We start from the raw sequence: 25,348 nt of genomic DNA, 5'->3' as shown, positions 1-25,348 counted from the left end.
AAGGTTACATATTTAATGGTGGACTTTTACTTTACACACACACACACACACACACACACACACACACACACACACACACACACACACACACACACACACACACACACACACACACACTATCCCCCTCTAAGTCCTTACCCAGCATGGCTTTGCCCTCGTCCTCCAGCTCAAAGCGGAGTGTTTGCAGCTCTTGTTCAGACTGCTGTTTGAGCGTCTCGATGCTGTGGCGGTGAGCCTCTCTGAGAGACTGCAGCTCTGCATGGTGATGATGGCGGAGACGCTCCTCCAACTCCTGGAGAGACAGGGGGGGGGGGGGGGGGGGGGGGGGATGAGAGAGTGTAACGGTAAGGAACAGAGATACAGGAAAATAGGCAGAAAAGGGGGATAAGAGAGTAGGAGGGGATTTTAATCAAAAGTGTGTGTGTGTGTGTGTGTGTGTGTGTGTGTGTGTGTGTGTGTGTGTGTGTGGGAGGGGTGTGAAGAGAGGGAAAGAAAGAGGAATGGATGAAAAGTTTAAGATGTGGAAGGAGATGATGGAGTGGGATAGAAAAGCAGTAATGGAAAAATGAAGCAGGAAGAGGGAGAGAAGTATTTGAGCATCATTTTAAATCCTCTATAAGGGCTGAAGGAGAAACCACACTGACTATGACTGCACTGAGATCAGTCAAGAAGAGAAAAATAGCCATAAGATCACTTCCTACGTCAAAGTGCATTGAAATACTCATAAAAAAAACTCAAAAGCTTTGCTGGCAGTTTCAATTCATTCCTGTGCAGAACGACCTCAACTGTGACGGAAATCTATTGAAAGACGTTCTCACACCTTTTCACCTTTCATGTTGTTTCGCAGAAGGATGAAATTCTAGTGGATTCCTGTTGAGAACGGCCTTGACTGAAACTCATTATAAATTAAATTCATCCTGACAATTAAACAAATTAAATTCAGATTGCTTTTACAAGTTTGTTTCGCAAGGTCGTAGTTTCAGCTGCAGAGTGAGACCAAAGGTGTTGGTCCAGTAGAACTATAGAAAGGGCTGGATGGAGGAAGAAAAACATGATATTTAGGTTTATAATGGGCAGATGTTAATCATCATTATGTGCTCAAAGTTTCCCATAAGACAGAAAAGTCCACATACAAGTTTTCCGTCAATTAATAATTGTGTTTGTTGATGAATAAACTACTTTTTATTAAAAGAAAAAGTGTATTTCTTCCTGTAAAGTTCTGTTCAAGCACTCCTATACACGGTACTATCAAGTGTCTTTTTGCAGTGGGCTCATCGATCGGACAAAGTTGGCCATCATCTGGCTGGTTGGCAGAGAATGTGAGACCAACATTACATTTGACCAACAACTGTAACTAATATAATATAGCATCATAAAATCACTATAATACTGTAATTGATTGATTGATGATTGATGGGCTCGTCCCCCATGATGGAGCCGATGCATCCCGACAGACGGCTTCTGAATGTGGAGGTTAAATGAGAACGCACCCAACATCTCTTTGGAACATTTTCCAGGAAACGACAAACTCTAAAATATTAATAATAAATTGCAGCCGTGAATCACCTGTGTATCTAAAATGACATCCAGATAAATCACAATCTAATTCCGATAGCGGGTCACACACGCCTTCGCAGACTGATTTATCGAATGAAGGAAATGTTGCATGTCAAAAGGAGAAGACGAAGCTGCTATTTCCGTCGGCTGATCTCATTTTCATTATTACCCGAAAGCAAGAAAACGGCTCTTCTCTCTTTGTCGGTAAAATATTAAGATACCATTTTGCAATCTGTGCAAGGACCATCTAAAAATGATATTCATGTGGAGGTTGACTGCAACAACTGTGGCATTTTAATTCCCCAGTATGTAATGCATTAGGGAGATGACTCACGGAACTGAAGAGAGCCCTGAATATTTAAATGAACCTGGCTCCGAGCTGGTGGACGGCACTCTCACATGACGAGGCGACCTTGCTGTTTTTATGGTGACACTTAAAACAAAAGTGTTAGTTTGTTATGACTTTGTGAGCGGGCGGATAATAATGTTCACACATTATGTATCTGTGTGAAGCCACCAAGTTTTACAGCAGGCCTGAGCTGCACTCGTTCCCGCTCAGCACCCCTTAATAACCCCCAAGTAGAGTAAATACACACCTACCCCTCAGCCTTGTTTCCTCGCCCCATCATAAGCGCTTTGAATCTCAGAGGCAGGAAAAACTACATTTTTAATCCTGTTTGAATTGTTCAGTCATTATTTGTTAAATGGTAATGTTCAGTTAATGAATTCCCTTGAATTTGAGGGTGCAAACATATATATTGAATCACAGATGATTTGGGGCTACGAGCTACATCTGTCAGTCATGTAAAAAGTTTGTGAGGCGTCGTAGATAGAAGAGCAACACTACATTTTGGATGTCAGCTTTGTAACTTTGTAAGCATTTCCAAAGAATGTGGTTGAGTTTGATTCATTTCACCCCATTTCTCCTTGTGTTGAATGAACAACGCAGCGGGAGGTGAGCCCTGTAAAGCTCCCTATGCTGCTGCGTTTACGAGGAATCCCCACAGAAGCTGAGAGGACTCTTAATGTCCGCAGCCCACATTCAGTTTGTAAAAGTACAAGTAGATGTTTGTCCAAACCCCTGTGGGAGGTTTTATCGCAGTATGAGGAAGTGGGTTTTAAAAGCCTCTAATCTCTTTTCTTCATTGGTTTTATTGATCATTGGTCTGCTTTGTACCGCGGGTTGGTAAAAACATTGTATTTCATTGTATTTAATTTAACGGAGCACATTAATTACTCCTAATCGCAGGGAGTTCTATATGTACTGTATTGTTGTGTGTGGAGGCCTGGTAGTTCAGTCCTTATTCCATTACTGGGCGGTCAATATGTGTTTGTGGTGGTGGGTGAATCCATTTAACTGGGTAAAAGGGGGCAAAGGGATGCACACACAGAGACATGAGGTGAGACGGTGGCCCTCAGGTCCTCTGGAAGGCTGATCCAGTTGCTTTAACACAGATCTTAATCCTGACTCGATGGCAATATTAACGTAAAGCGGGTTACTGCACTCTTGCAACAATTGCCGCATTACGCCTACCTTTCGTTTACATCAGCTCTGGTTCAGCACACATGAGTCATCAGCGTAGATACACGCTGTCGAAAATGATCCATTTTAGATTTTTTGGGGGGATTTGATTAAGAATGTAACTAAGGGGACTACTCCCGTCTCCCGAGATGTTTCCGTAAATTCAAATGCACCACAACATTTAGACCAATCACAGAACAGTTTTCTCCCCGAATCGGGACAAAGCAAACCCACTACAGGACTGCATTCGCCCTTTATTCCTACAACCTGCATTTATCGCATCGACTTTGAAATAGGCGTATGCCAAAATGAGAATCAAGATTATTTAATCATGATAATCATACATTACAATGTTTAATTTAACTTACAATGTTTTATTGCGCTTCCACGTTTAAATTAACAGCTCTGCTTTCACTTCCATCAAAATAAGACCTGAAATCAGCTCATTCTTCACTCGTGTGTTTTCGTTTTGCCCGTCTTCTGTTAATATATACTTATCTTGTACGCTGGACTGCAGCCGCAGCATTCAGGAACGTGTCAAATGTGATATTTCAACATCTCGGTCTGTTAGAAGACTGCACACTGGCGAGATTCCACAGTGGGAATTTTAGCGATCGTTTATTTTTTTTTCATGTGGGCTTTAAATTCAAACGGATGATAAGAAGGAAAATATAGCTACATTTTGGCTTGACGTGTAGTGCTTAAGATTTCAAAATTATTTATGGCCGATTTGTAGACTTTATCCATTAGTATTTAGGTTTTATTACCTCATAAAGAATTAACAAAACTAATAGTCAGCCATGCTGGCGGTTCTGGGAATCTGCTTACATCAGCAACATGCTGATACGAACGCAGCAAAAATGTTTAACAGGCTTATGTTTCCATCTTAGTTAAGCATGTTAGCATGCTGACACAAAGTGCAGCTGAGGCTGATGGGAAAGTCTGGGTCAAAAGTCATACAGGTGCATCCTCTGGGAACTATGAACGCCTGTACCACATTAATTGCCCATCCATCACACAGATGTCAAGATATCTCACACGGAAATGAAACCTCGGACCTGCTGGTGGTGATATTTTGGTCTCATGGAATATTCAGATAACCTGATAGTCAGGGGGAACAGGAAGATGATTGGCGAGGAGTAATTAAAGTTAAAAACGTAAAGCCATTAAGCAGCCACCAACCATTATGATCACTGATACCAGCATGCCTATAAGCGATTCAAACATTCCTTTTTATATGAGCAGTAAAACAACTGCAATTGTACTAATTTGCATCATCTGAAGTTTTCAGCAAGACCATTCCTGTTTCATTGCCTTGTTTCTTAAACCTATTGGTTTCATCTGTTTGATTTAGGTCACTCCATTTGAGAGTCACTCTTTCTAATAGATTTGTTAAAAATGATATTGATTCTCTTAATTAGCTGTTTTGATGTGTCACAAGATAAGATAAAAAATACTAAGGGAAAACATAATATAATAATTCAAATAAAACACACACATATATATAATACTATATTTACATATTTATATATGCATATATATGTATATATAAAGGATTCATCCCATGAATGTCCGTACGACATGCATTGACCCTGATTGTTGAGATATTTCTGTCTGGACCAAACACAGCGACCCCTGCTGGCCTGCAGCAAAAACGTTAAACATACCATCACAAACTGCACATTTCTTTTTTTACGCCTGTAATCTTGCCATTGCTTTGACATTTTGTTTATTAATATGTAGAGTAGGCAAAACAATTCTTGCTGCAGGCGAAAGAAAATGAGCTGGAGTCTGGAAGCAAGCAAGTCCAAAGATGATCAGCGAACCAATAAGCTGTCAACTGCTCCACGCGCGCTCACTGCTTCCGCTTGGAGCTTTTTGGTAGCGAGAAGCCGGAGAGCTAAATTAGGTTATGTGAGCGCGTCAGTGTAGCGGGGATTTGTACCAACTTTATTACTCCCTGGATGTAAATGTGTGCGAACAGATAACACAACAGCTGAGACAATCTGAATGTACCTCCCAAACCCATAAAAAAACCCACACATAAATCATCCCACTAATGCCTCCACTCTGGATAATTGAGTTTTCACTCCCTGCAATGATGACAGAAATATATACACACAGTGATGCCATAAAAGCCCTCTGTGAAGCCTTTAACACTTTACTCCCCGGCTTATGAACCACGACTGTGAGTTTTTGACAGAAAGGGCGCTGTGAGTGGCGCTGCTGTGTGCGTTCGCTTCAGAGAGGAAACAGGTGGATGAGGAGGGGAAGATAACGGGGAGGAGAATGTTTGTTCCAGCAGTCGGCTTGGTTTACAGGAGATATAATGTGTGTGTGTGTGACTCAGAGGTGAATTTATTTCTCCACGCAAGCACACACTCGCCCTCGTACGCATTTGTACTCAAGCATTGGCCAAATATGCATCATAAGGAGGCCGTTTCCTGACCTCCATTCTGCCTAAAGCCTTAATACAATTCCAGCGTCCAAGTCAGGAAAAAAAAAAGAAGGGATTTGGGGATTGTGATGTATGGCTGATCCAAAGGGACCTTGACTGTGAAATGGGAGGATTAGCGTTGAAGAACATTTTCTTGGCACCTCGAGGGAGCGCGTATGTTGGTTTGCACGTGCATATTTTGACATTCTAAAGAGGAAACACAGAGCTGTCAGCGCAGCTTGATATAGAAGCTGTCTGCTGTCAGCGAGTGAGTGGTGACGGGGTGATGACTCACCGCCGGTCTAACCTTGACTCTAACGACAGGCTCTAGTGCAGAAAAATGTCATGGGTGGCTTCACCCGAGGAGCTTCTCTAACCATCAGAGAAGATGACATAAACGCTGCAGCTTTCAATAATGATTTAATCACACTCCAGCTTTGTGAACTTTTGCCTTTTGCAACGGGACAATGTATCGAGGGAAGTAATGTACACTGGGATGAGGGAGGTGTTATTAAATATACAGGAAGTTATGTGAAAATGTTGTGATACAGCCGACCTCTGCACCACGTTCGTTTAAATTTAAAACCAGCACGATGTACGATATATAGACATGGGCAGATTGTGTGCTGCTCCAGAGGAGGTGCAGGCGGTTTAACCACTGCTGCGGGTGGGAGTGGGCAAACCAGAAGGATGGAGTCTATAAATGAAGTTGAAAAGAAGATTAAAGCTCGACGCCAGCACAGTCCCGCTCAGAGCTGCCGTCTGTAACTCCGTTCAAAATAACAACGCCGCTCTAATTACCGACAAAACAATTAGATTCACCATCTTTTCAAAATCTGTTCGAGCGTCTCATCTCCCAAGTAATTTGGCAAAAACATAATCCATCAAAGAGCATGTGTTGAAGTAGTATTTTAAATCTATCTGGATTTCACCTCTCTTCACACCCAGACACCATCCTGTTTCTCGTCAACGTGAGACCGAAGTCACAGACACTACTTCTACACGTTCTACGGTTACTGTGGTGCCTTCCTCTTTTTAGCAGCTTTTCCCTAATCAACTCCTCACAGGACTTCATCTGAATTTATTATCATTTAGTGTTTTTTTTTTGCTTTTTTGGCAGGCGCTGCAGTACCTCTCTCCGCCTGAGCTGTAACTGAAAGGCCGACAGGGGAGCTGTTTTACAAAAAAAGGACTTACTAACGCTGATTAATTAGGTGACTTGATTGAAAAAAAGGAAAGGGACATTAGATTACTGCATACCATGAACATTTTTGAATCAATACATGTTTACATTTTAACATTTATTAAAAAAATGTTTTACTTACTGCAGATGTTTCAGGATGATATACTCCCATATACTACCAATAAATAACAATACTTTGCGAGACCACAGATATATATATATATACTGAAATACTGCCCGTTATCTGATTTTTTTAGATTCATAAAAAAATGCCATAAATTCACAAATTCATGAACCGAATTTGCCCAAAAAAATTGGCAGTAACTTCGAAATATTTTAAAAAGTCTTCACAAGAAGACAGCACAGGGCAGATACTTTTGAACATCTTGAGACCGTGCTGTGTATAAATGTCCGCCACCACCGACCTTGAGGTCCCTCTTCCTGGCGTGCTCCATGTCCTGCATGGAGCAGCAGTGGACCTCCTGCAGACGCTGCTGCCGCCTCTGGTGCTCCGTCTGCAGCTCGTCCAGCTGCATCCTCAGGTGCTCTCTCTCCTGGCTGAACTGGTGCTGCAGCTGCTGCAGCGATGACTGCGACTGGGACAGCTGCATCTCCAGACTCTGCTTCAGCAGGGAGATCTGGAGAGGAACCCACAAAATGCTAAACGTCAGACTGGGAGGGACACCCTTCCTCGGGCACCTCTCCATACATACATCTATTATACGTATTCAAAGTAAAAGTGAGCGGATGTTGAGGAGAAGAAGAGCGAGGAGAACCAGGATGTTTGCGGCGTCTCTGGGGAGCAGCATCTTTATGCAGCACAATAACAGAGAAGGGCAAAGAAGGAATGGTAATCAATTAAGCTCAAACAACGTTTGCCATATTAAGATGTTTGGAATTCCTTAAAGCCTCGAGCAATACTGCATACTTACTTTTTGTGAATAAATTGTTTGCACTTCACTGCAGTACATAATGAACTCTGGCTAATGGTGTAGTAGCACTAGAATTGATTGTGGGAAGGATGCAGCATGATTCACCAAAATAGTTGGTCTAGACGACTTAAAAATAATGAGTACAAACAAAAGTACAACCATGTACAACTTGCTTTTGATGAAGAAGCTCAATAGAAGACTTGAGAAGATAGAGGACTACATGCGTTATTTGGAGAACCTGTGATGTGAAGTTCCCATGTGTCCTCTCATGTCTAGAAACGGCAACACTCGTTGTCAGGATGCAGAGTTACTCTGGAACGGTAACCTTGTACTGTTGAAATCCCTCAAAAGGAAACCGACAGGTGAGACCAGCTGGACCCTAAATCATTTATTTTATTCCCAAATAGCTGGAATAAATAAATGAATTACATTTTGGAACCACTTGCAGATCACCATCTGAAGGATTGCTACGCATAACAAATAAAGATTCTCTGTGAACCAAACGGCTCAGTCTCAATAGCTGCATCCTAAATGTGGAAAAGGCATTATGACTCAGATATGAGTCATACACCGTGTCCTATGTTTGGAAAGCTTTATTAACACAAAAACATATGGTTATATATGCTGAAGGAGGAGGGTGACTGTTATTTTATGATATTATATATTATAAGTGGGTGACACTGGTGGGCTTCACAGCATATTCTAGTGGTCAGTACAGCAGATGATTGATATGTTGTGTTTGTTTTCCCATTTTAAACCGCTTTTAAACCGTCTTATAACTGCACATTACATCTTTTTAACCATTTTTAACTTCACAGTATATCTTTTTAACGCAACTTATTTCTTAAGAATAGCCTGCTTGTTTTTAATGCACGCACTTGTAGCCTGCCTGTTTTTAATAGTACTTGTTTTAATTGTATTGATTTTTTTATTATATGTAAAGTGTCTTTGAGAATCTTTTAAAAGCGCTATACAAATAAAATGTATTATTATTTATTTGGGAAGGTGATTTATTTTTAACAATCGTGAGATACAGACAGGAACGCAGTGCATGGAGTGCTTCTTGGGTGTTGCAGAAAAGTGTATCCCTCAGGTGCTCTTCAGTTGGGGAGATCCATAAAGAGTGGGTTGCAGACAGAAAACCGTGGCACTCGTGAGGGTACGACCAATTAAAATGCCTTTATTGGTACATGGCTAATCTATTAAAAGCGAGTCAACGCGTTTCAGCCAAACTGGCCTTCATCAGGACAAAAGTGAAATGTTTGTCAGTCTCAGTTCACAGTTAAGTAGGTAATTGCAGACAGCTGCTCAGTGTGAGCAGGTAGGAGGTCACATGACCTGAACAGCAAGACCTGCAAATGACAAGCAGACTCTGTACAAAAAAGAAAAAAATAATAAAATCACAGAGTCAATAAATCAGCATTGCACATTACATAGGCTAATCAATTAAACAAATCAGAAATGCATACAATATAAGTATTGAGCCTAATAAGAGACTGAGGAAGCATCATCAGAGTCAATCTTAAAGGACAACAAAACACACCAATAGTCACAAAATACACTCACAGAAAAGGAGAAAAATCGAGTTCTCCATTCAACCCTGGATACTGAGTGGCCTTTAATGTATAAATCCAGAATGACTCTCTTTGCAGGAGTATTTTGAGTCTATCTCCTCCCCTGATAGAGTCTTTAATATGTTCTATGCCTGATATCTTTAAAGAGTCGCAACTACCATGACTTACATCTTTGTAATGGACAGCCATGGGGTACTGTGGGTTACTAGTTCTAATGGCATGCTGGCATTTATCATATTGCTACAGTGATTGCAATGTCCACACCTGTGATTACCCTTTAAGGTTGAAAGCCAGGTTTTCTGTGATACAGGAGGGAGATGACTCTTAACAAGTTTGTCTTTCAGAGTAGGAGCTCTTCTAAAGCTAATAGTTGGTGAGTCTGGAAGGGCTTCTCTAAGAAGACTATCACTTTTCAAAATGCCCCAATTGTTTTGAACAATTTGTTTAATTGCATTTGCATGGTCACTGTATTGTGTCACAAAATATACCTGATCAGAATTTTGTTCTTCTTTCTGTTTAGGGGCTAACAGTTGTTCTCTAGGGAGACATTTTGCTTTGTTGTAAGCTCTGAATATAGTTTTATGTTGATATCCTCTTGCCTTAAATCTCTGGGTCATATCTAAAGCATTTTTTTCATAATCTTCTTCTGAATCACATATACGTTTAAGTCTCTGAAACTGACCAAAAGGAATATTATCTGTTAACCAAGGAGGATGAAAACTATCTGCTCGAAGAATTGTGTTGCGGTCAGTTGGTTTTCTAAAGATGGAGGTATGTAAATCTCCATTGCCATCTTTAGAGATTTTTAAGCGTAAATTGAAGGCAAGATTGGCAGAACATAAGCATGCCATTAGAACTAGTAACCCACAGTACCCCATGGCTGTCCATTACAAAGATGTAAGTCATGGTAGTTGCGACTCTTTAAAGATATCAGGCATAGAACATATTAAAGACTCTATCAGGGGAGGAGATAGACTCAAAATACTCCTGCAAAGAGAGTCATTCTGGATTTATACATTAAAGGCCACTCAGTATCCAGGGTTGAATGGAGAACTCGATTTTTCTCCTTTTCTGTGAGTGTATTTTGTGACTATTGGTGTGTTTTGTTGTCCTTTAAGATTGACTCTGATGATGCTTCCTCAGTCTCTTATTAGGCTCAATACTTATATTGTATGCATTTCTGATTTGTTTAATTGATTAGCCTATGTAATGTGCAATGCTGATTTATTGACTCTGTGATTTTATTATTTTTTTCTTTTTTGTACAGAGTCTGCTTGTCATTTGCAGGTCTTGCTGTTCAGGTCATGTGACCTCCTACCTGCTCACACTGAGCAGCTGTCTGCAATTACCTACTTAACTGTGAACTGAGACTGACAAACATTTCACTTTTGTCCTGATGAAGGCCAGTTTGGCTGAAACGCGTTGACTCGCTTTTAATAGATTAGCCATGTACCAATAAAGGCATTTTAATTGGTCGTACCCTCACGAGTGCCACGGTTTTCTGTCTGCAACCCAATCGTGAGATACAGAAGGTTGAGAACCCCGGATCTAGACAATTATAGTTTCTATTCACCTGTATGAATAGGTTTTTATTTACCTGCAGTTGTTTCGGTAAAAATGTCAGTGAACAGAGTGCTTATTCACACATTCTGCAGATTGTATGCAGCGTTTACATGAATTGATTATAATAGAGTAGTGCGGTGCCCGTTTGGGGGCGCCAATTGGAGCACATGCCTGTTGGGAGTGGGGTGGTTACTTGGCATCCTGAAAAGCTTTGTCGAGAACCGAGCATCCCTCGTTGACTCCGGGGAAGACATTCTTCTATAATGCTGATGATAATGAAGTCTATAACTATATTCAATGATGTCCCACGGGAAACATTTCCTCTTAACCTGCTCAATGCTTCTCTGTGTTCACCAGCTTGTGCTTAAAGTCATCAGGGATGTGTTAATATATTGATCAGTGTGGCTTTAATAGCTACAGGGACGGTGGTGTTTAATGCATTGCACATTCATCACTTATGATGCCACTATGGCACTAATATTTATGGACATGGTTTGACTCTTTGAAAACATACTGTGAGGTCTCAGTCTGTAAGCTTCATCCACATCAAGGCATCGCGGGCACAGGGAGACGATGGCATCTTAAAACGCAGGCCATTAGGAAACATGATTTGATTTCCAAACAGCCATCTTTTCCCGCAGCGCGAACCAATCATGAGGTTGACCGCTGCTCTGATTTGACATCAGAGTAAATACATGTGGTTCTGCTGATTGCCTAGGCGTGAAGCGGACACATTAATCACCGGGCTGGCAGCTGATGGGCAGCGTGGCGACGGCCGGCAAAGGCGGCGTGCAAACAGTGAACACCGATGAGGCCGCTGACACTGTGCGTTCGTAGGTGAACACAGGAGCACTTGGTCACGCTTGGTTGATATTACCGGACCGGTCATTAGCAGCAGCTGCCAGCTCCCGTGGATCCACCAAATAATAAACGTGTGAGCGAGGAAGAAATAAGTCAGCCTGGTGTAGACAGGAGGTATTACAAGGAGGGCCTCTGTCATCCACCCTCTCCCTCCCTACTGCTGTCTTACTGCTAGAATTACAGCCGCTCCATGATTTAAACCACCTTTAACCAGTTAATGAGGGAACCTCCCCTTATTCTCAGTCTGACTGTAACTCAGTACATTTACTAAAGTACAATAGTGAAGCACAATGTTGAGGTACCTGTACATTACCAGAGTATTTCCATTTTATACTTAATACTAACTTAAAACTACATTTCAGTTTATTTATTAAGTCATTAATAATAACAATAATAATAATAAATATATAACATTTATTTAACAACATGAATTACTTTGCAGATTCTATATATATTATGATATATTATGATAGATTACTGTAAACAGTACTGGATGGTTACTCCTTAACCAGCTAGCAACATTAAAGCGATGCTTGCACATTAATGCATCATAATTTAGTATATCTAATGATATCATATAAGTTCAGCTGAAATGGCTCTTTGTGCTTAATGAGCACTTTTACTTTTGGTACTGTAAGCACTTCTTTTACACTGTGGTTTTGCTAGTTTTACCGAAGTTAAGAGATCTTCTTCCATTACAGCTTATCCTCTACATCCTGGACTATTGATAAGCTCTCTTTGCTGGCACTTTTTGAACTTTGATTTTGTACATTGTATCTTGTATTCCCAGTAATTTGATTGCAGAGAAAGACCAGGAGGGAGGCTGGTCGTCACCAACAACACTCATGCAGCCAACACACCTGTTCCAGCAGGTCCTCCACTTTCCTCTGCCAGCTCTCCCTGGCGTTGCTCATTTCCTGCTCCTTGCTCTGTGCCAGCTGGTTCAGCGCTGAGGCCTTGTCCTCCGCGTGGTCCTCTCTCAGCTCCTCCCGTAGCTTCTTACACTCCTGTCTACAACACAGAAATCAAATAATCAATACATGAGAAGAAAGAAGGTGATATATTATTCATGTGTGGGTGACGTGTTTGTTCAGGTTCACTGGGCAGCAGACATCAAGGTCTTAAATTAAAGTAGGCTTTAAAAATGATCTACAGAAGTGTTTTGCTTTTGCTGTAATGCCTGTAGATTATATATATATGTAATTTAAAAAAAAGCATTAACACAACATATATTCATTCAGTGATGTGTAGGAATCAATCAATAAATCAATGTATGACATTCCATTTGGGAGTGAATGGATGAACCTGGGTCACTTGGGTTGCAGAGCTCTGAAACTACATATTCACCACTGAAGTTTGACATATTATGGCTTCATAAAATTGACATCGCTAATGTGTTAGAGCTTCATGTTTCATGTAACCTGATGAAGACCAAGATGAATTCTCCTCAAAGGGCCAGTAGGATTTAGGAACATCAATTGGCAGAAATGGGATATTATATTCATAGGTATATGTTATCATTAGTGATAATCACTTGAAACTAAGAATTGTTGGTTGTGTCATCAATACATATACATATTACATACACATAAAAACATATTGTGAGCCAATTTGTTGGAATCTCAGTTCCTCTGTTAAGCATTGATGCCGCGTTTATGGCTTTAATTGTGAAAGGTAAGAATGAAAGAAGCGGTATCTGCTGTTGTTGTCAATGTGGAGATAAATGTGCTGGCATGAACTGAAACCACTGGCTTCCAGACAAATACAAATAAATCAATCTTAAAAGGTTATGGTGTGCTTTGTAAAAATAGCATAACAATTTAGAGTCAACGAGCTAATCTCCCCAAAACGTTGTTGTTCATGCCTGTATTTGTTGACTCAAGGTTTTATTATAGCTCACAAGCACAACAACAATATCTGGTGAGAGAAGAGACTCATTCAAAGGGAGATGAAGGTAATTCAGAGAGCTCCATATTCGCCTCGAGGGGGAAAACAAATGGCCCTTTATCATACCTCAACACTGAGCGACCATCACTCTCATCACACTGCTGCTACCAGCTGTTTGCATGGCTGTGTGTGTGTGTGTGTGTGTGTGTGTGTGTGTGTGTGTGTGTGCTGTCAATGTAGCTATGTAGGAGTTGAAATGGCAGCTGTTAAATGAACTATCGAAGCATTTTTGTCACTTCAGAAAGTGTCAGACTGAAGGCGGACCTTCTCACACACACACACACACTCTCTCTCACACACACACACACACACACACACACACACACACACACACACACACACACACACACACACACACACACACACACACACACACACACACACACACACACTCTCACACACGAAGTAGTGCAGTCACACACCAGACATGTTCCTCATCAGCATCATCATTCATGTCCTCAAAGCATCCTGATAAAACGTGGGCTAATTGGCTGGATTCTACCATCTGTGCTATGAGATATAAGGCACACGTGTTCCTATAAGCTGTGAAACTTGCATGTGCCATTATGCTTATTGACTTAGAGCTTTGGCTAGGCAACACTGAAGAAATCAGTAAGAGTATTTTAGGAATTATACAACTGAATAACCCGGCCCGGTTTTCACAACTCTTGATTGCCATAAAAGCAACTTGCAGCACTCCACCAAAAGTCCCTATATCTAGCGAGAAAGTTGCCAAGTCGGCAACACTGACAGCCTGTCCATTCAGGTCTCCCTCCAAAGCCACTCTTCCAATATGATCATTATGAGTGTTAACAATGAGCAGCGATTGTTAGTACTCACAGCTGTCAAGCTAGCGGCTTGTGGAAGACTCTGCTGCCGAGCAATGAGAGCACAGATGGAGTCGGCGCAGGCTGGCAGGTCCAATCATTTCATGAGGGATGAATAAAATGGAGGGTTCGGTATAGACCTGGATAGACCGCCAAATACCAGATTTGTTCCCCCTTTGTTGTCATTTGATTTCTTAATTGCTGTTGGAATTTTCTAAACTACATTAGCAACCCTCCATTCATCCCCCATCCATCCATCCATCCATCCATCCATCCATACATCCATCCATACATCCAACCAACCCTCTATCCATCCATCCATCCCCCATCCATCCATACATCCATCCATCCATCCAACCAACCCTCTATCCATCCAACCAACCCTCCATCCGTCCATCCAGCCATCCCCCATCCATCCATCCAGCTATCCATCCATCCCCCATCCATCCATCCATCCAGCCAGCCATCCCCCATCCCCCATCCATCCATCCATCCATCCATCCATCCATCCATCCATCCCCCATCCATCCAGCTATCCATCCATCCCCCATCCATCCATCCATCCATCCATCCAGCCATCCCCCATCCATCCATCCATCCAGCCAGCCATCCCCCATCCATCCATCCATCCAGCCAGCCATCCCCCATCCATCCATCCATCCATCCATCCATCCCCCATCCATCCCCCATCCACCCATCCATCCATCCAGCCAGCCATCCCCCATCCCCCATCCATCCATCCATCCATCCATCCATCCATCCATCCCCCATCCATCCATCCATCCATCCATCCATCCCCCATCCATCCATCCATCCATCCATCCATCCCCCATCCATCCATCCATCCAGCCAGCCATCCCCCATCCATCCATCCATCCATCCATCCATCCATCCATCCATCCATCCCCCATCCATCCAGCTATCCATCCATCCATCCATCCATCCATCCATCCATCCATCCAGCCATCCCCCATCCATCCATCCATCCATCCAGCCAGCCATCCATCCATCCATCCCCCATCCATCCAGCTATCCATCCATCCCCCATCCATCCATCCAGCTATCCATCCATCCCCCATCCATCCATCCATCCATCCATCCATCCCCCATCCATCCATCCATCCATCCATCCAGCCAGCCATCCCCCACCCATCCATCCATCCATCCATCCATCCATCCATCAATCCATCCATCCATCCCCCATCCATCCAGCTATCCATCCATCCCCCATCCATCCATCCATCCATCCATCCATCCATCCATCCATCCATCCATCCATCCATCCATCCATCCCCCATCCATCCATCCATCCATCCATCCATCCATCCATCCCCCATCCATCCATCCATCCAACCAACCCTCTATCCATCCAACCAACCCTCTATCCATCCAACCAACCCTCCATCCATCCATGCAACCAACCCTCCATCCATCCAACAACCCTCCATCCATACATCCAACCAACCCTCTATCCATCCAACCCTCCCTCCATCCATACATATGTATGCACTGGACTTCAGCTCTCTGGACCACCTACTGCTGTAACATGTTATGTCAAATGTCACAAGTAAAAGAAAATGTTATGTCAAATGGAAAATGCAAAAGATAAGATAATACTATGATGACGATTTTATCCTGTGGGTAATGGGGGCGGGACTAGATAAGCCTTGGCTTCTCCCGCTTTCCCTTTCGGCCATGTGTATTGTATTATTTAAACAAAGATGTGTGATGATGATGATTTAACTGACCAGCCCGAAATAAATAAATAAATACATCCAACCAACCCTCCATCCATACATCCAACAACCCTCCATCCATCCAACAACCCTCCATCCATACATCCAACCAACCCTCCATCCATCTGTCCATCCATTCAATGATCCTACCGTCCATCCATCCATCCATCCATCCATCCAGCCATCCATCCATCCATCCATCCATCCATCCATCCAGCCATCCATCCAGCCATCCATCTGTCCAGCTATCCCTCCATCCATTCAACGAATCGTCCGTCCATCCATCCATCCATCCATCCATCCATCCATCGCCCTCCATCCCACCATCCATCCATTCATCCATCCATCCAACCAACCCATCTTGGGAAATAAGTATTCCAGACGTCCCTCTCTCCAGCATGTTTCCAGGTCTTGCCCGAGGCAGTCCCAGGCCCAACTATATATAAAATCTCTCCAGTGCGTTCTGGATCTACCCGAGGGCATTACCACTTGGATGTGCCCAGAAAACTTTGTTTTAGGGAGTTGTACGGCTTGACCCTTTCTACTTACTACTCCTTTCTCTAAGGCTGAGCTCAGCCACCCTATGAAGGGAGCTCATTTTGGTTGCTTGTATCTGCGATCTCATTTTTCCGGTCACTACCCAAAGCTCATGACCACAGGTGAGGGTCTGAACGTATATCGACTGGTAAGATGAGAGCTTTTCATTCCGCCTCAACTCCCTCTTCACCACAACAGCCGGGTATAACGCCTGTCCATCTCACGCTCCATTTGACCCTCACTCGTGAACAAGACCCTTAGGAAATCCCTCCCTTGAGACAGTAACTCACTCCAAACCTGGAGGGCACAAACTGCCCCAGTACATGCTGAAGTTCTGTGTTTAATCCTGTTTATAATATAAGCCAATCAGTACCATCATCAGTACCTGGCAACAGCATGTGCTTTTAGTGAATATGGGTGCTACAAAATAAATTGCATATTAAGTTTACAATTTGTCTAAATCTGCAATTTAAGAAGCTTTTCAAGATTTAAAAAACCCACAGCTTCCTATGTTTTGTACTTTAGTACACTGTCTACTTCTATCCTTAAAAATAACATTTGACTTGCTCTTTGTCACCAATGTTCAACAGGATTTCAAGGACTTACAGTCAGAGCCTACTGCATGCGTGCCTTATCACTACAAGTCATTTTATATTAATTTATGTTCTTCAGGGAATATTTTTTGTCAATGTGGCTAATTTCCATGTAAGTCGATTCTTGCTTCTTAGAATTCTTGGTGCTTAGAATTCTTTGACAATAACTATTTCCAAGGTCAATGACGAACCTTGAAGCCCACATTTCCGCAGATATCTTTTGAATAATAATATTTTTGCAGCAACCCTAAAAATGCATGACTCGGAAATCATGTATCGCAGCATCGTGGTGCAACTTTAAAGGTGAGACATCAAAGTTCAAAGTTACTCTGCTCCAAACACTAAAATGGGATTAGAGTAGACTGTACGTGGTAATGAGGGTAATTAAATATTAGCTGTCTGTCTGATATTTACCTTGTCAATGTCAAATTACAGGCACAGTTTAGACACATATTCCCAAATGTAAATATCACTCCACTGCTGGAGGCTTTTTGTACAAACTCTGTTGTCTGCGGATAACGCTACTGGGGATACTGTTGGATTACCAGGGTCATTTCATCCTCTGGGGCTCACGAGTGTACGGAATTTCAAGGTAATCCATCAAACAGTTGTTGAGATATATCAGTCTGGCAAACTAATCACCAACCCCAGATCCACGGCGCGAGGGAAGACACACACTAACTGTTACACAGCGACTGACTGCCTCAAGAGGCAAGAGAAATTCCCTCTTGCACACTCTACAAGGTCTTCTGTAGGACCAGGACAAACTAGCGTAGTACTGTCCCCGCTTTAGTCTGCTGATCCGCTCAACCTCCTCTGTTCATTTGGTAATCCGGGGAGCTCTTTCCATGATTATGCTATCACAGAGAAACCGTCTGTTTCCACTGTGAAACAGGGATTAAAGCCAGCCTCCTTAATTCAAATGGCTCAATAACCACAGTGTACTCACCCCGGCCACCAAATGAATAGACGTTCTCCTGAGAATAAAGAGCTGTGCGCAGAAATACAAAGGAAGGTGAGTGAATGCTATTGAAGAGGAGTCAGAGAGGAGGGGAAGAGTACACGAATACAGTGTCCAGAGTATGGGGACCTCGGCTCCCAAGACCAACTCATGCAGAGTTCTCAAACAGTACTTGAATTAAGTTTGACCTCAAGATTACTTGTGTTATATTTGCTAGACGCACCAGGGAGTCTTACGACTTGTAAAAAAGCCCAAAGTCATGGTTTGTTAGGTCTGTTTCCAAGACGATAAGCAATCCACTTACCAAATAACAGGGTCAGGAAACAAACAAAAAACAACTTTTTTTTAATATCTGCTATTTATTCAGTTTCTCTTTCAAACTCTCAGTCCAGAGCTGATAATTGTTGGAACAATGGATTAACCAAGAGGTTTTGATGAGCTTTATTTTGTTTGAATAAAAAGTGTTTTATTGCATTCTTTGTTCATGTATCATGTGAAACCATGATCGAGCTTGTTACGCAACGTTGTTGTGCTTGTTACATTACCTAAAGAAGTTCGCTAAGTGCTTTTTCTTTCATTTTAACCATGTGGCATGGTGTGTTTTTGCAAGCATGATATCAGACTGAATGAGATACGTATGCATTTATTCCGGGGACTGTTTTCTTTTTGTACGGTTAATTTTGCCTCATGACCCTCTCATTTCCAAGTTCAAGGAGAGAAAAACTCAACAAAAATAGAGGACCAATAAGTGTCAAGTGTTATGTCAAATAATGAAAAGAATTGATGTTAAAATAACAGGAAGCAGTTTGGGAACCTTTAGCATCCCTCTCCTCCTATCTCGGGAATCATCACAACCTAAATCTGTCAGCAGCCTCTCTCTCCCCAGACGGTTGCTTTCTTTTTATATAACTCCCTAGAAGTATAAAGAAACACAGACTTCCTTCTACCAGGGACACATTTGGCCATGCAAATGTGTCTGAGTTCACTGCTCTACACTTAATATTTCTACCATTTCAAGCAGCAGAAATATGGCCCGTAGCGTCTAATATTTTATCAGCTCGGAAGTGTTTTGAATTAAAAGTGACAAAGACCAAACATGAAAGACAATGACGTTGTGACATTAATGACTAAAAAAGGCAGATTTGGGAATGCCTGTAGTAATTGTTCTGTCTGCCGTGCTCGTTGTGAACGAGGCTACAGAAGGGCTGGACACAATGCAGGACACCGGGCTTGAGACAGGCGGGGTTTATTCAAACGAGCAGAGGTCGGTACACAGGTGATCAGTCAGCACAGGCAGAGGTATCCAAAAACGTGAGGCAAAAAGGCGAGGTCGAGGAAAGGCAGGCAAGGTTCAAACACGGCGTGACTATGACTATGAAAACGCTGGGACGAGGACTTGACATACAACGAACTGGCGACGACACGACATGAGGTTAAATACAAGAGGTAACGAGGGTGATGGGAAACAGGTGGGGATGGCAGACGATCAGACCAGGGGAAGCACACGAGGAAGGGGGTGTGACCTGAGAGGAGACGAGAGGTAAGTAACACAGTAAACGGAAAATTACATACGATATTCATAAAATAAAGTAACAGGGGCAGCCCTCCAGACCGAGACATGACAGTGCTGACAAGCTGAGTGTGGCTAATTCAGTTGAATCACTAATAAATCGCAGTCCCAATAAAGCCCCTTTCCCTCTGGACATAAAGACCTGCTAACATCTGGCTGCTGTCGTCAGTGGGAAGGTTACAATCAGCATTCGCTCCTGATGGGACAAATGGCTCTGCAGCAGCCAGCTCCAGCTCCAATCAGCAGTGATGGAAACATGCCACCCATGCTAATATCAGTCCCTTTTCCAACATGATGCTTTGGGACAGTTTTGTAACATAGAAGACATGCTCGCCCTTAAAGCCACCAAACTCCAGACAAACCCATCATATCTGTCCCGGCCTGACTTTCCACTGTTCCAACAATCAACAACATACTTTAAATTCACTGAGTTAGATGTGGAAAGAAAAATGTGTTCATGTGCTTCTCAAAGCTACCAAACTCCACTGACTGAGAAACATTGTAAAACAGGTGTGAGTCAGAACCAACTAATACAAAGATATTGCACTGAAGCACAAAAGAGAGATCAAGGCGTGACCTTTACAAAAAGCAGAGGCATTAACTGATTAAACAAAGTTGTGGATTAAGATGAAGCTAGAGCAGACTCGAAAAAGGCCCTAAATGTAGAAGTCAGTGTACGTGACAAGAGAAAGCAGCACAATAACTTCATTTTTCCATCTAGATACTAAAATCTCATAATGATATATTCTTACATAATAACATTATTTCTTGATAAGGCTCCTTTAATATGGTCATTAGATTATTATGATCAGGAAATTAACTGAATGGAATATTATATAAAAACAACAATAATAAGCAATGTAATTATTACATTGTTTTGGCATTTTTATACATTGCAATTTATTTTACTTACCAATACACAAAAAATATCAACTGACATCAAGCTGACCAATTTATTATTCATCATCAAAGATCAAATATGAATGACTAAGATACCAATACTGCAACAAGAGTTGAGTATTTTGGAGGAGAAACATCAGACACTCTGTGCATATATTATAGATTCATCTATTATATATTATATACTGCATAAGTGACTGAAAGTGAAAAGTTTGATGTCAGTTTGGTTGTCATTGAAAGGATTCAGCTGAGAGGGAAACGCAATAGAGAATAGGACATTCAAGCCCAACCATTCATTTAAAACCAAGCATTAGATGCAAAACCACTGCAAATGTTTTCGTTTCATGTGGGAGAACTTCCTCGTGATGCATCCAAATGGATGTCAGACTTCTACCGTCACCCCTATAAAATGGATTTTAGGGTTTAAAAAAAAAAATCCACAGCAAATTCTCTTTGCAGAAACAGTGTCCCAATTACACTGGATAATCCAAAGACCTCACTGGGAACAGCTTCCATCACAACTACACTCAACTGAAAAGAAGAAAACAGTCATTTTGAAAACAGTTGACATTGTGTTCTGTGGATTATCCGGGTAACTGGGACACCGTTTCTGAAAGAGAGTTATTTATTTATTTTTTGTCATTTTGATGAACCCTGGTACAGTTCTTAAACCGTTTAAGCCATGTTTGTGGTCACATACATACCTCAATGTTCAGTGTTATACAACTATGCCCACTCATTCATTCAGCTGTGATTGAAAGCAACTTCAGCACTTCTTCATTATTATAGATGAGATCGAACAGTAGCCAGACATCCGGCACCGTCACATTCAAAAATAAATGAATAACTGGAGTGGAAAAAACTTTGACCATCAAGACACAATTTAATGCGGAGATTAACTCTAGTGCAGCCGTTTACAGGCTGCAGGCTGCTCTACTGTGCGATCAGTGCTCCACTTCACTTTCATTCTTTGCAGTTTTTTTGTATAATAACACTTCAAGAAGTCTGTGGACGTTAACGAAGGCCATGAAAAGATGCAGAGCCCTCCGAGGTTAATGCGCTGTCACGGTCAATGTTGCGAGCCGGATGACATGTTTTGTGTGTGTGTGTGTGCGTGTGTGTGTGTGTGTGTGTGTGTGTGTGTGTGTGTGTGCATGCGTGTGTGTGTGTGTGTGTGTGTGTGTGCTCTAGCAAGTGTGAAGAAAATAAATTAGAGAAACAGAAAGACTTCCATTTCCCATCCATCCCAAATTTCAAATTTCATGGTCTCTCTTTGTTCGAAGACACGATAAAGACAGTCAGACTCAGACACACACACACACACACACACACACACAGACACACACAGACACACACAGACACACACACACACACACACACACACACACACACACACACACACACACCTACCTGAGTGTTTCGGTCCATTTGAGCTCCAGCTCCAGAGCCATCTTGTCCATCTTAAGTTTTTCTTCTTCTTTGGTGGTGATGATTTTGGCTTCATGTTGACGCTTTTGGATCTCCAACTCTCCCTGAAGAAAAGACAGACAGGCGGCGGGTCAAACTCAGAGGATCGGAGGGACAGACAGGCGGTTTAGTAGAACTTGGTTAGCGTGCAATCCTAGTCTGAAAGTTGCTCAGTGTTTTTTCCACTTCTTTAGGCAACTGAAAACTATTGGCAGTGTCAACCCACGGTGACAACGTCCTTCAAAAACCCATCTCTGGTCAGACAACACATCTACATCACATTTCAAAAAACAGAAAATAAATAGGATACATTTGATAACTGATTAACCGTCATTTATCAGCCAATTAAAAAGAAAGAACTACTTACTTTCACCAACTCAAATATGAGGATGTGTTGCTTTGCTCTGTTTTGTATCATTGTAAATTGAATATTGTTGGGTTTTGGACTGCTGGCCAATCTGAACAAGTATTGAGAACTTGCGGTGGTAATTTTTCCACCAATATAAGTTCATTTTAAACGATTATAATACCTTTTTAATATCAGTTCAGCGCCAAACTACAAGGTCACCCATGAAGTTGGAATAATTTGCAAATGTCTTAACATTTATAGCGCCAAACAAATGTAATGCATTGATTAATTTCACCTTTGTAACACATAATGTAATAATTACACCTGGTCAAAAGTGATTACTGATGCATTTAAATAGGAATAAACAGAGGATTTTGTCTGAAAACAAAATATTCCAACTTTATGGGCAAGAGTTTAAATTGTCTGCATGTTGTCTGGTAACTTTAAATGAATTCTAGTGCCTCATAAATACAGCACAAACAACCTGCAGTGCAGTCAGCAGGTTGCTGGTCTCTCTCAGGCGGGCCCTGGTGGCGTCCAGCTCCTCGTGCAGTTTGTCCTGCGCCTCCTTCAGGGTGGAGATCTGCCCCTCGGCTCTGCCGATGTCCTGCTCCCCCTGCTGCACCTCCTCCTGCAGCCGGATCAACTGCGGAGAGGAGAGACAGACAGGCAGACGGGGAGTTAGACGGAGAGGGAAAAAAGCACATTGACACCTCGCTGTTGCGCTTCGGGCTGTATCTCAGCGTGGCAGCAACCTTGAAACTTCATCAGCATTTTATGCTCAAGGGGATGGAATTTCCATCAGAAATGCATTCAATAACCATTTCTATTTTGAATTCTTATATGAACCAGGCCCATATGCTTTTTCCCCAACGTGGCAACATCGTTTTGCAAACCGTCAGATATTAATTTGCCCCGATGTTAAATGTGCAGTACAACAAACAGCAACCTGGCAGACAGAATGTTTTCACAGAGCAGGGACTAAATTAAACAAAGGTTTGCTCTAAAACGACCCTGTGTTTTTACCAACATGGCAACATAAAAATAATAAGAGCTGATGGCTTAAAAGGATATTATGAGCTATGAACCTGCAACGTTTATTTCCCACAGATGTCATTTTAATGCGTCCTTGAAGAAAGGAGCCTCACCTCGTTTTTCAACCGGTAATTTCTGGCTGGAAAATACAGTTTACTTCATCGTTCCGATACTATTTATCATTTATTTTTGATTCAAGTCACGCACATAATTAAGGATTCAGACTGCGTGTTCTCCAACTTTTGGAGGTCACATTACCGACAAGAAGTTAGTAGCTGATTAGATATTCCTCACAATGAACACAAACCATGTTTACAAAAGGATCTCGCCTTTTAGAAGCTGCTCCAGAGTTTTCAAGCACATTGCATGATCTTCATCAACTGATGGAATTTGGAAATTCAACTTTTAAGTCAACACGAATGAAGTTCCTAAAGGGTTTTTTAAATTGATCTTCAAATTAAATGACAACTCAACAAACTCCATCCATTGATGAAGATCAATCAATGCGCTTGAAAGCTCCACAGCAGTTACTAAATGGTCAAGATGTCAAGAAAGAACTTTGGACTTCTAAATTCATGCGATACGCGTTCATCAGTGGTTTTAAACATGTAAGTGGTTTGTTCTACCTCCTCGCTGGCGGTGGCGAGTTTTGAGTTCAGCTCCTCGCTCAGCTCGTCCAGCTGCTGCCGGAGGATCGTCTTCTGCTCCTCCAGCAAGAGGCGCTCCTTCTCGAACTGCTGCTCCAGCTCCTGTGGAAACCAATCAGATATAATCCTTCACACCATCATTTTATATTCACAGAAATCCCTGAGCTATACAACACAATAAAACAATACACACTACAGTTATGTTTTTGGTGCACTGTGTCAATTCTCCATTCTATTCTCTTCATTTTTTGGTATCTGAAATGGTATCGAGTATCAAGTATTTTCTTGGGTATCGGTACCGAGTTTGAAATTCTAGTATCATGACAACCCTATAAGAAACTCAGCGCTCAAAGGAAGTATTAAAGGAGGAAAAACACATATCATGGGTCCTCATTGGAAAGAGCTGAACGAAGAGGACGCTCCAGTCCAGTTCCCTTTCAAAACGGGCCCTTATGTGCTCCTGGAGGCGGGCGGGGGAGGTGCAGCAGGCTCACAATCACACATCATAGCTCCAGCCAAATGGAAATAAATTCTCTGTGACTAATTGCACGTGCAGGTGAAACAATTCATGTCCGCAGCCAGTAAAGTCATGCAGCTTTAAATGGATTTTTATCAGTTTATCACTACGACGGTTCTCAGTGGCAGACAAGCCAAATGGATGTGCTGGAAGGTGTGAACAGATTCATTTCAAGGCAGACATTGAAGATGGAAATCAACCCTGAAGTAGTCCCTCAGTTGTGGTATAGATCCAGAAATGTTGCCTCCTTCACTCCTCTTTTGTTTGACATCACATTCGCTGCATTCATCCGCGCAACGTTTCTAAAAATACTTTTATTGTCCTTGACAGGGAGAGAAAGAGGTCTGGCATTGTTACAATAATAAAGCCTATTATGCTTTCTGATGAATGGGGAACGATTTCTTTTACAGCATGCAAGCATTGCTGCTTTCCAAGGACAATTAGAGCTGAAGCAAATTGCCGTAATGTCGAATGAAATGTGCCACCATTATTCATTAGACAGGAGGATGGAGCTTTTTTTTTTAAAAAATACAAAAACACATTCCGTGTATTGACTGCTGTGTTCCATAAAAATGAATGGAACCTCACAGAAATGTATCTGAATGGAAGAAAAAGCAGCAGAGTGGAGGAAGC

At 42.0% G+C, this 25,348-nt stretch overlaps 1 protein-coding gene across 2 annotated transcripts in view; it reads right to left on the bottom strand.

The window, feature by feature from the left end:
• Window positions 1–25,348, bottom strand: part of fam184ab (family with sequence similarity 184 member Ab) — a 116,256-nt gene that overhangs the window by 22,196 nt on the left and 68,712 nt on the right. For both annotated transcript variants that reach the window (XM_084031129.1, XM_084031130.1), the window contains exons 10-15: window positions 24,178–24,300; window positions 23,001–23,162; window positions 22,111–22,232; window positions 12,490–12,640; window positions 7,125–7,337; window positions 139–292 (exon numbers count right to left, since the gene is read on the bottom strand). In XM_084031129.1, the coding sequence (XP_083887255.1) occupies window positions 139–292; window positions 7,125–7,337; window positions 12,490–12,640; window positions 22,111–22,232; window positions 23,001–23,162; window positions 24,178–24,300 (925 nt within the window). The remainder of the gene's footprint in view (window positions 1–138; window positions 293–7,124; window positions 7,338–12,489; window positions 12,641–22,110; window positions 22,233–23,000; window positions 23,163–24,177; window positions 24,301–25,348) is intronic.

This window comes from Eutrigla gurnardus (genome assembly GCF_963514095.1).
Source record: "Eutrigla gurnardus genome assembly, chromosome: 16".
Lineage (NCBI taxonomy): Eukaryota > Metazoa > Chordata > Actinopteri > Perciformes > Triglidae > Eutrigla > Eutrigla gurnardus.
The sequence above is the reverse complement of the archived record's forward strand: the minus strand, read 5'-3'. Positions and strand labels throughout refer to the sequence as shown.